The sequence below is a fragment of the Desmodus rotundus genome, chromosome 1 (assembly GCF_022682495.2).
Source record: "Desmodus rotundus isolate HL8 chromosome 1, HLdesRot8A.1, whole genome shotgun sequence".
NCBI lineage: Eukaryota > Metazoa > Chordata > Mammalia > Chiroptera > Phyllostomidae > Desmodus > Desmodus rotundus.
Window position 1 is genome coordinate 8,043,429 of NC_071387.1, and position 12,562 is coordinate 8,055,990.

A 12,562-nucleotide genomic window follows, 5' to 3' on the forward strand; every position below is an offset into this window, starting at 1 on the left:
TGGTCACCTCTTGAGGGACAGCGCAAGGCCAGAGCGCTGGAGCCAACTCAGAGCAGCGCCCTCTCGGTTACTATGGTGATCACGAAGGGGCGGGGCCGCTACCCACTGCATCCCCGCCTGAGCCCTGGACATTTCAAACGCTCCAATTGGGACAGCCCTTTCTTGCCTCTGTCCCGCCCTACTCGGCTCTGAGTGTGAGACGATTGGCCCGGGACAGGCGGCCGGGCTCCCTGAGGGTACTACCTCCTGATGGGAAGAGCGGGAAAACGTACCAGGCACTGTCCGAGGCGTGAAGCTCACAGTGCTCTGGGGAAGCACATGGTTGGCTTTGGAGAGAGTTGCCCCATGTCCCATACACAACTCATCACATCTATGGCTGTTAACACTAGGGAGCAGGGTCCGGGGCGAGGTCATGTTTGTGGTTCCAGGCAGCCCACCCAGGGGTGCGAGGTTGAGAGCAGAAGTAAAGATCCCGCGCCGAGCTCTTGGTTACTGGGGATCAGAGGCCAGAGGGGGCGGGTCGAACTCCAGGGGCGGAGCCAGCGGCGGCGGCGGGAGGCACAAGGCCCAATGAGCGCGCGCACCGCCCCCAGGGGCGGGGCGTACAGAGCGCTCCCCCGCCCACCCGCTCGCCCCTGCCCCTCCCCCCGGGCGCTGAGGCCGCAGTGAGTGAGTGGCACTGGCAGCCTGTCAATCCCTCAGCCCAGCGGCCTTCCAGCCCGGTCCGTGGCGGCTGCTGGCAGGGTACGTGGCTCCGGCTGTGGCGGCGGCGACTTCTCCCGCCCCATCAATCTGCTGTCCGCCCGGCGCGCGGCCCGCCAGGGCCCTCCGTCGGGCTCAGCGCCCCTGCCGCGCCGGCCCGCCCGTTCCCAAACTTTCCTCCTCTGCCCCCCATCGCTCCCCTCGGCTCCCCGCCGGCCTCCTCCTCCGCCGCCGCCCGCCGCCGCCGCTCCCTCCCCCGGAGCCGCCGGGGCTCGGATACCGCCCGGCCGAGGCTGCGGCGGCGGCCGAGGGAGGGGAGGGCGCAGGCTGGCGCGGGGGGCGGCGGGCGTCCCGGCAACTCGGCTGGCGCTGAGGAGCAAGTTGAGCGGGGCCGCCCGGCGGGGCGCGCGGCTGCGAGGAGGCGGCGCGGCAGCCGCGTGAGAGCAGCGGGCGCCGCCGCCTCCGCCTCCGCCACCGCCGCGGAGCCCGGCGCTTCCGCTAGCCGCTTCTCAGCCTCGGCGGCGGCGGAAGCCGGAGCTGGGAACCCGTCCGCAGCGCCTCAGCCGCGGGCCCCGCCGGCCGGGCCGCCCCCTCCCCGCGCGGGCGGGGAGCGCGCGGCCGCCTCCCCCTCCCCCTCCCCCTCTTTCTTCTCCTCCCTCGTCGCCGCCGCCGCCGCCTCAGCCTTTGCCTCAGCCGCCGCCGCCGCCCGCTCCCGCCCGCGCGCGGCGGGATGGACGATCAATCCAGGATGCTGCAGACTCTGGCCGGGGTGAACCTGGCCGGCCACTCGGTGCAGGGGGGCATGGCCCTGCCGCCTCCCCCGCACGGCCACGAAGGGGCGGACGGCGACGGCAGGAAGCAGGACATCGGCGACATCCTCCACCAGATCATGACCATCACGGACCAGAGCTTGGACGAGGCGCAAGCAAAGTTGGTGTTGTCTCATTAAGCATCTTTGTGTGTGTGCGGGAGCTGGGCCCGCGGCCGAGTCGGGGCCCGGGGTGGCACCCGGGGCAGGGGCCTCAGCCCCGGGCAGGGAACTTTCTCCGAAAACCAGCAGCCCGCCCGGGCCTCCGGGGACTTGCCCGCGCCCCTGGACGCGGGCAGGAGTCAGCAAAGTTGCTCTCGGGGCTCGGGACGGACTTGGCGCCACGCGGATTTTGTGGTTTTCCTGCCCCCCGCCGGCCGGCCCTCCGGCAGCCCGGCCCCCTCGCGCCGATTCAAACCTCCCGCCTGGACCCCCGTGTAGGTTGCCCGGCGAGGGCCCCGGGCCGCAGTTCAGGGAAGTGCAACTTTCTCCCCCGGCCCGGGGCCCGGCGCCGGGCTCCCCTGGGCCGCGGGGCGACCTCGCCGTCCGGGCGGCCGCCCCAGCCTGGGCGCGGGGTGATGGGCGGTTCCCTGGCTGGGCCGGGTGCGGGCGGCCAAGTTCTCGGGGAAGGGAGGGCCGCCTCGCAAACTTTGCCGAGCTGTCACCGCTCTCTGGCCGCCGTCGGCCGCCCGCCCGCACCGCTCCGGCTCCCCCTGCGGAGGGCGGACGCGGGAGCCACTCCGCGCCGTCCCCTCCCGCGGGTCGCCGCCTGGCCGGGTGTCCGGGCTCCCCGCTCCGGTTCGCGCCCTGCGGTCGCCGAGGCTGCAGCCTGCCGGGCAGATGGGTCGCGCTCCGCTCGGGCTGGAGCTTAAGCAGCCGGAGCTTGCCGGCTGTCGCTCACTAGTCAACTGGAGTTTCTGTCTACTTGCCAGGGTTCAAAAGAGCTTTCCAAAACCGGGGGCCGGAATTAAATCTTGGGTCTAACTTGAAGGCGCCATATTATTCCATAGGTGATGCTAATACCTTTGTGTTTTGCTATTTGCTTTTTAGGAAACATGCCCTGAACTGTCACAGAATGAAACCCGCGCTCTTCAGCGTCCTGTGTGAGATCAAAGAGAAAACAGGTAAGACGTTGCTCCCCGCAGTGGGCCCTGAGCCCCCCGAGGTGGGGTCGGAGCTACTCCTTCGACTCTCCAGTTGAGAGCTGCTGCTTTTGGGCACCGCCATCTTTGATCATTCTCTCCTTCCCACCTCCTGATCTTGAGAAAAAACTGCAATAAATCTGGAGTCGATTTCTCAGTTCCATTCCTCGTGTAAAATGAAGTGTGGATGAGGATGGGGCTGGGTCCCAGTCCCCAGGCGGCCGCCCCTGGCTGCAGGCGGGGAGGGGGCCCCGGAGCGCCAGCCGCCCTCTCCCGCTCCTTTTGCCTTGTTTGTGTGTCAGTTTTTAAAAGGAGCAACGGGAGACTGGATTCCAGGGACCGAGTCACCGGGAGAAGCATTGCTCGAACTTTGTTTTACTTGGACGGCCTTAAGCGTCAGCTCCACAGATAGAATAAATGCAGTTGAACAGACCTCAGTGGCACGTTTGAAATAGTGTTTTAGTTGGGAAGACTACTTTTAAGAATCGAGGAAGGTTAATGATGAGTTTAGGCATGTGCAATGTATTTCATCTGTTAATATTTTAGTAAATTTTTTATTACATTGTAAATATGCTTAATGTATTTTATGAAGTAGAAAAAGGTCCACAGATGCAGGTTGAACAATTTTTGAAGTGTTCAAGGCAGGGGATTATATGAGAAGACAGCTTTTGCAGAGGTGCTGCAATGAAAACTACAAGTACATATTAGGTAAATTTCCGGCAATTCATTTCAATTTAATTTTCTTGTTAGACTTTTTAAAATTGAAGATTTTTTAGTCTTGAGGTGACAGTTGCAACTCCAGTGGAATTAGAGATTTAATTTACATGTTTTAGTTAGTATTTGGTATTGTCTGCCCTATACATAACAAGCAAGTGCATTAAACAAGCTTTATGGTTGATTGTGTGTGTGTGTGTGTGTGTGTTGGCTATATCATATTATAAAGTTATCATTTTTTTAATGTTGAGGCAAAGAAGAGAAAGTTAAAGTCCAGGATGTAGCAATATCCAAGTGATACTATTTAAAAGGTTGAGGGTGATTGTGTTCAAATTGAGTGTACAAATAATAACACACTGCATATAATTGTTAGTTGGTAGGAGAGTTACCCTCCTTTTAAACAGATTCCCACTCTGCCATGCTATTCTGATCCTAAAAGTAATCAAGAAAAGATGATGGGTTATGGCTGTCTATTAAAATATATGCTAAAACCATAATTAACAGCAAATATTGAGAGCCTTAAAGACTTATTTTTTTTTCTTTCGCATAGTATTCATGGTTTCCTAATGTTGAGTGATTCTTTTAAAGATGTATTTTCCATTTTGTAAACCACAGGCATTTTAAATTACTAACTTTTACTCTGTTGATTTTCAGCTATCTTTAGAAAGCATTGTGATTTAAAATGGTAGATAATTTTTATCTGACTATAAAATAAGACATTAAGCATTAAATCTTAAAGATTCTTATTTGGCAACCTAAAAGTACGTAATTCTTGTAAATTGTGTTGCTTAATGTCCAAGGATTTTCTTGCTATCAGGGATCCACTTCAGTTTCTGCTGACAGCTAAGTACTGGGATATTGACTATGTTGTGAATATTAAGATTGATTCCACGTTATACGGCATTATATTACTGGGATGAGGGGATTGATATTTTCCCTTTCACCCCCTTCTTATGATGTGTTTTTTTTTTTAATTTTTTTTTTTACCTTCTTAAAGTTTTGGCCTAGCCAGCTTGAGAACCAAACCCAGCAAACTGCTTTTCTTGTTTAGACATTTAGCAGCAGGCAGAATTCAATTAGGAAGCATAAGTCCTCTACTTGCTTATTTGCACAAGACTTACACCATTCTGAAAGGAAAGTGTAGTCAACCTCATGTCAAAGGTGAGTTACGAAAAAGAAACAAGTCTTTTCAGAGTCTGGGATTACTGGCGGAGAGAGCTTTGGTAGGGCTCATGCTAAGAAGCAAGAGGTAGCTGACAAAGGAAATTTTTGTTTGAAATTTTTTCTGAGGCTTTCAGTGATAACTTGTAAAATAGATCCTCTTTTTGTGCTTTGGCCAGCGGATCCAAGTTTGTACGTTATCTCTTTTGTAAAAAGCCAACAGCCGACAGAGTAAAGGCGGCTGTCTGGGTACAGGCATCTTCCTGCCAGCCTCTCTAAACTGGAGAGGGATGGGATTTAAGTACCGAATGATTGATGGGGGTGAAGCTCTTTCTCTCCCCTCCTTTCTCCCCTACTACCCGTAGCTCCACCTCACCCTCCAAAACTAGTCTTAGAAGGAGACAGGGACGCTGCACTCAGAATCCTTGATTTGAAATAAAACAGCTGTGTAGACATGAGTGTTACCAAAGCAAAGAAAGCAGGGCAACAAATTTCAACACCCCCTCCCCCATCTGTTCTCACAGTCCTTCTTTGGAAACATCATGAATTTATAAAAAGAATCACTGTAGAATATATGTATATTGTATAATGCTTTTTCTTTAGGTCATTTTACTTTAATGATATAGTATCCAAACATTAATTCTTTGTAATCTAAAGAAAAATCTAGAGAAAGTTTACCTAGTCATTTGTAATAGAAACCAAGATTATGTGGTGACTCTATTCTGCATAATGGTAGGTAGGGGGTTGACTAGTGCAGAGGGGGAGAGAAAACTGTTACTTCAATGGATGTCATTTCAGTTGTGCTTCTTTGAAAATAAGGTAATTATTTAAAAAAAAATTTCATGTATTTGTAGATTTGCCAGTAGATTTTGAGGTTTCTGATCCGGCAGTGAACACTGCCAGTTCTGATGCACATGAAGGATTTAGTTCAGAAAACATCTTTTTTTGCTCCTACCAAACATGAAAAGGTATTTTTCCCTTCTGACAGATAAATGGGTAGTCTACCACAATTATATTATTTTTGTGATCAGAGATAGGAAAAGCATACTTTTACTATGAGATGCTTGCTTTTTCTTGAAAATGTATTTTTTTTTTGTTAAATTCATCATACAGTTATTTTTGGGCAGAAAAGCCTGTCATTGTTAAATTATGATATTTATGCATTTTGAAAGCAAGTGAAAAGTTACAGGCTTTATAATCAAGATGTTTGTGGATTTTAAACTAAGCAACTAGTGAGATCAATATATTAAGATTTTTCTTTTGATTTTTTTTAGCCATATTTTACTATCTATATCTCTTATTGAATATTCCTGATGCTATGAGGTCTCCTCATCTATATCTTTTTTTTGGTGCATTCCCTCACATCTTTTTGGCCACCTTAATCTTGATTGTTGAACTACTTTTCTTTGTGAAACATTAACATCCTCACAGATCTGCCTTCTTTCCAAAGCCCTTAATTATGACATTTCAAATAAAGGAAATGATTCTTTTTGAGGAAAAAAAAATGTAATTATGACATTTCAGATGAAGGAAATGGTTCTTTTTGAGAAAAAAAATGTATTTAAAAAATTTCAATGAAAAATCCAACATTTTAGTATATAATCTGAATCATATTGTGAAAAAATGTATATTTAAAAAAAATTAGTTCAACCTTTTCCTTTCTTTAAATGGTAGGTTAAAATACTCCGTGTTGATAGCTGCCAACCAAACTCTGATTTATTGCCACCACAAACCCTAAATAGCGTTCATTTACTAGTAATGTCTAATGGCATACATGATGGTTTGCCAGATTTGTGGCCTTTGTGAGGCTTATAAGCAGGACTGACTTGGGAAGATCATAAAACTTAATGAACTTCTCTACTGCAGGAGGTGTCCGCAGGGGAAGAGAAAGGCCTGCTTGGCTGGTGGGGCTGGTTGAAATATTTTTTATGTTTAAGGAGAAGAAAATGACTATTAAAAATGCTTTACTTTTAAAGGAACCCTCCATAAAGAGAGTCATAAGAATTTTAGATATCAAAACTGTATCAAGAATGTAGCTTGTGAGTTTTTATATGCATTTAGATTATGATTTATATGATTAAACCTTTTATCTTTATTGCTACAAGTGTGACTAGCTTTCAGAGGGGCAGTGTTCTCAGTCAACATCTCTCTAACTCTGACCCAAAAGACTTCGAGACTCATTGGAGTCTTCTTTTCCTGATCTCTTTTTCTTTATTTACACTTCAGGGTTAAAATTTATTCATTTGTTTTGTACAGTGCCATGTAATTCTTTAATTCACAATGTTTAAAAGCCAAATATTCCATCAATTGAAAATTTAATGACAAAAGTGAAAATTGTTACTAGTGAGTCTAAATGTTACTATATCCTGTATATTTTCAGTTGCTCTTGCAATATTTCCAATATGATTATCATTATTTTTCCAAAGTTTTAAAAGCAAATGCACTGTTCCATAAATGATTAATTTTATGTTTTAATGGGTATTATAGACAACTTCAAACATTAAATATGTAAGTAGAAGAGAAACTTGAATTCCCATGAACTTCTCACCTACCTTCAGCAGTTAGGAACACTTGGCCAATCCTGCTTTTTTCTGTAACTTGCACCCTTTCACAATTAATTCTTTTGAAGCAAATTTTAATGGGCCGTTAACATTTTAAATTTTATTTCATTTAGACATGGCTTGTTTATATTGGAAATATTAAATGATTAAGCAGGAAAAAAATAGTGTATCTTAGAAATATCACAAATTATATTACTTTATCACAAATTTTTCCTTAAAGCAATTTAGGAACATTTTTTAATCAATTTTTGATTTTTGTAAATTTGTATAACGAGCTTTTTTAGGAGGTTTTGAGGGAGGATGTAAAAGAATGGTGTTTTTCTAACTTTCTTTGCTCTCCTACTCTCATCCCCGTAAGACGATACATGCAATATATTTGTGTAAAACTTAGGAAAAAAAGCCACTACCATACTGGCTTAGAACATCATGATGTAAAGTGTCAAGTAAGTATTATCTTAAAAATATAGGGCAATCTTCCATCCCTTTTTCTCCCCAATAATATAGTGAACACTCTTGTCAAAACTAACTTGATCTGTCCAAGTAATTCTTTTATGCCTCAGTTTTAATGAACTTTATAACTGATTTGTGTAGTTTTAGTATTTTATTTGGGACTTTACTATGTTATTATATAAATTTACATAATTTTGTTACAAATCAGAAGTATATTATAGCAGCAAAGAAGGCCCAGATTTGCTCCAAAGAGCATATTGGTTCATCGGCTTTCATAAAATATATCTGTGTACATCTTTTATACTGTGATCCTTTTCCTTTTAATTAATTTCACTTGTATTTTTAGATTTCATTTTGTTAATTTTGAAAAAGGCTACTTCCAAGACAGATTGAAATTTAACATCTTACTTGGATTACTTACATTTTACTACTTTATGGTGGCATTGTATAGGATGAAGTTATATGAAGCTATAAAGAATTGAAACCGCATTTCATGAACCACACCCTAAATCAGTCATCACTTTATTTTATACTCATACCATTGAGGTATCTATTCACAATAAATACTTAACACATCAGCACCAGCACATCAAGTTAAATAAAGATTTTTAGACTATTTTTCCTCCATTTGTGTATATGTGAACATCTTAAGATGTTTATTATTTCAATATTGACACTATGAGAATAATGTTTTATTTGTTTTCTCAGCAGGCTTGTGTTTTAGCCATCTATCAGTGTTATCAGCATGATTTAGGTAGTAACTGACTAACAAAGCTTGCACACACACCCCCCTCCCATGTTGACCTTTTCAAGCATTTGCTCTACTTCAGTAGGCCATTTGAGTCTTTAAGTTTGAACAAAGTAAATAATTTACATTACTATGTAGTGTAAATTGTTCAAAGTTTTTCAGACCTGGCTATCAGATTTTTTACAAAGTTCTAGAAGTCAGTGAAACAAATTGCTACCACAGCTAGATGATAGTGTTTTTTATAACAAGTAAATTATAAATAATGTTTGAATGAGCCATTGAAAGAATAAACCTTATTATGTCTTCATACACAGAACATGTTTGAAAATTTCATTACTCTTTAACACTTGATTCTAATTACCCCTTTTCTATGTAGAATAGTAGTATTTAGAATAGTCTGTAGAATCAGAATCTCTTTATTACTTTTTACCGACCTATTACATGAATGTGATATGTTTGTAGTTTTGGATGGTAACAGTAGTTTACTTTGGTATTAAATTTGAGTGTATGCATAGCCAAAAAATTGGTGTGATAGATTGTGTTAAGTTGAATTGTTATAGCATTTTTTTTTTTTTTTTGGATTGACTATCTACAGGATAGTAACTGATTAGGACTGAAAACAAAAGTGTATTTATGGATAAAAATAATTGTTAAAAGTTTTGTACTTCTTGTTTTCTTCAAATTAAGTGCTTTAACAATGTTAAGCTGTTTTGAACAATAATGCTTTTTGTGTGCTCATATTAATTAGGAATTGGTATACGTACATTGTAATCCTTTTAATGCTGATGATTCCTCACAATGTTTAAACCATTATTTGGTAGACTCAACATATGTTATGGCAAAATGATTTTTTTGTCTGTTTTGCTTTACATGATACATCAGTTTTCAAAGTATATTTCTTGGGCATCAGAGTCCAGCAGGTGGCTTTTTACATTAAAAAATTCATAAATTTTAAAATCTCATATAATTTTATTTCAAATTCAAATTAACTAATTGAGAATGTCACCATTTCCACTGTCTATATTAACATTTATAATAGAACAAATGGTTGCATATAGAAATTATCTGTAACAATCTAAATTAAGATTCTAAACAGGCATTACAGATGCTGGTAAGTTTGGCAATTATCATTTTGTTTGGTGAACAGTAGTAAAACAGTGTGCGGTAAAAGTGTTTAGAGAGAGAGGATAAATAAATTGAACAGTTTTGCAATGCAAAGTGGTTTGTGGTGTTTTTGAGGATTTCTTGGCTCTCTCTTAACTGCTATTGTGAGCCTGGAGCAGATTTCCCCATTGCTAATGCCCTAGAAGTATTAATTCACTTTGATATGCTAATTAGAGGGCATTATGCAAGAAATGAGATTAAGTGGCAGCATGAAGCCATTTGCCTGTCAGTAAATTGAGAGCTTTAGCATCAGGAGGAGCTTTGTTTTTTTTCTTTTCATTTTTTTTTTTGTTTCTCTTGGTTTTGCATATAAATAAAATTGATTGAAAGGTCTAGAGCAGCTTCTAGAACATTGGTGTTTTTTTCCTCTCCCATGATTACTTAAACGTAATGTTACAGGATTTTTCTGAATATTAACTGACCTGATAGGAGATACAAATATTTTTTTATTGTGCTCTTTCTCTGTATGAAAGTATACTAAGAATTTTGTGTCATCCAGTCTTTTTTTCCTGAAGCCTAATTTCGGCAACAGGGCTAGTTATTCTTTTCAGAAGTACAACCTTGCTTGTGTGCTTGTGCACCAGTCTCTTTACTGAACTGAACTTCGTAAGAATATATTCTTCACTAGGGAAAGGAGGAAGTTGTTGAATTGGGCTTCAGGAAACTGTATTAAATGAGCATTAAGACTGTGACTTTACTACCTAAAAGTGGAAACAATTAGAATTAATGGTTAAACTCTGCCCTTTTACACAGCCTGTGGAATTTACGTTTCAGTGTATGTCTGTTGTGTAAGATTACCATATTATATTTTCATGTTGAAGGCAAGTTTAATACTTGATTCTGATTTTGAAAACTTTTGTGGTTTAAGCCAAGGCTTTTGGTTATCTCTCTATGAAGCAACTGTGATTTTCTGTATTTTGTTGGGAAATGTATGAATGAATGTTGGGGTAGGAGTGGTGGATGGGGAAGACGGCAGAACTTCTCGGGACCTGCAAAAAACATTAAGATTTCCTCAAACATGGAACTTCTACCAGTGTAAACCATCAATAGAGGTATAATTGGAAAACCCTGGCCTACCACAACCATCAATAGAGGTATAATTGGAAAACCCTGGCCTACCACAAATCCTGTGTGGGTAAAGCCTTCATCTTGAGGCTTGGTTCTAGGGTCTGATTCCACCATGGTAGCAGTGACTCCTAGACCCAATAAACCATAACTTCTCGGAGCCATATGGATTATTTAGTTACCACAGCTGCCATGCATACACACTACCAAGGCTGGCATCTCCTGGGTGTGCACGGTGCCTGTGTGGTGCCTGTTAATGTTAATGGGAGTTCGGAATGTGTACACAGAGAGGAGTATGAGAGTCTCTCTTGACACAAAAGTCCTGATTACATTTCTCAGTGAGAAGGACTTAGCGTACCTACACAGTAGCTGCTCTTCTAAATTAAATACTTGGTTACTTTATTCTCATTCCTTTCTCAGACTCCCAGAACTAGTTAAATCAATGAATCCTCATTAGTCTCTGATTACTTGCAAAATTTCATTTAAAACTTATGAAGTTATTTTTGATTGAAATGGGAACAAAAAGCTTCTGAAATTGCATATTATTATTTTTTAAACAAAAAAGGTTTCTACAGGCTTTTAGACATGTAGAATAAGCCTTGTAAGTAGGAATTTATAGAGGAATTATTGTAAGGGACTCCTGAAATACTTGAGTAACATTTGGAGGAAAAAAATCACTGTATTTAAAAACTATATATATATATATACACATATGTTTTAAAAAGTATATGCATATACACACACATAAGTGAAATGTCAAGCTTATATGTGTATATTATGTAGAAATCTTTACAAGTGTCCTCAAATGAGAAAGAATTGACCTAGGTGATCTCACAAGTTTCTTTTCTTTCTCCCCACCATCTTAAAAAAAAAAAGAAAAGAAAAGAAAAAACACACAAAAAACCCTAAGGATGAAGGTAGTTGGAATTCATAGTCAGATATATCATTTTCAACATGGAATAGGAACTAGAACAGGAAATTGATTTTATATTTATTATGAAAGCAAGAACTCTGCCACCAACTGACAGCCATCCATGGTTTAGTTTTGTGATAATTGTTCACAGACATTACTCTGCAGTTGGCCCAGATTATTTATAATGTTGATTGGGAATCTTGGTCCATTAAAAGGTATGTGTATAATGGATATCTTTAATTAAACCAAGTAATACCGGAATATTTTATTTTTCTTTTACATTGGATCTTGGGTCTAGGATGAACTGTCAGTACTGGTAAGAACACGTTAAAATAGATTGTGCAATGATTTCTCTGGCTTCGTGGATGTATTTATTACCATTTTTGAACAAATTATACTAACATGAAAAGTTGTGTTTGAAATGATTGTGTGCTAGATAAGGCGATACATTATAGGAATGGTTGAGTTTATGGAGCTTTATGTAGAGATTTTCTCAGAAATTATAGCACAGGGCTGTCACTATAAAACCCAGTGATACAGTTGGTAATAACATACAGTGAAGATATTTTTAGATTTTCACTTGTTATTCAAATAAGTGAGAACCCTCCAGTTTTTCTCGTCATATTTCTTTGTTGGAATAAGTAGAGGAAAAAAATGAAGGAAATTCTTTTAACTGTGTATGGGCTGTGGGTGTTTGACTTGTCTGAATTTCTCTTGCTCACCACTTGTTAGAGCAGTGATATGATATTGAGGATATTCTTAGAGACTTATTGACTTCTTGGCTCTTGACCTTTGTGATCAAGTATAGAAACAGAATGTCTGGAAATGAAATGATGGGCTCTATAAACATAAATTCTCTTCTGTCAATGTACTACATGAAGTAATTTTGATTTACCTAAATTTATGGCATTTTATTTTCAATAAAGGAGATATTTCTTCCTTTCAGTATAACCCACCTTATGTTACCATTTCTAACAAACAATTAATTCTTTTTTTGACTGATTATCATTATGACTTTTTAATTATCGTGGTTATGTCTTTTAAATTTCTAATATTTTACAAAATAATGGCTTGATATCTAATAGTGTTTTTTAGAACCAAACTAGATTATAGTTTGTATATATAATTATGTAT

General features: G+C 41.5%; 1 protein-coding gene across 4 annotated transcripts in view; it reads left to right on the forward strand.

The window, feature by feature from the left end:
* The first annotated feature begins 659 nt into the window (after positions 1–659).
* Positions 660–12,562, forward strand: part of LOC128780483 (pre-B-cell leukemia transcription factor 3) — a 110,941-nt gene continuing 99,038 nt past the window's right edge. For 3 of the 4 annotated variants that reach the window (XM_071221068.1, XM_053920694.2, XM_053920690.2), the window contains exons 1-2: positions 660–1,632; positions 2,561–2,634. In XM_071221068.1, coding sequence (XP_071077169.1) covers positions 1,433–1,632; positions 2,561–2,634 — 274 coding nt within the window. In that variant the 5' untranslated portion in view covers positions 660–1,432. The remainder of the gene's footprint in view (positions 1,633–2,560; positions 2,635–12,562) is intronic. The other variant, XM_053920696.2, reaches the window with a different exon arrangement.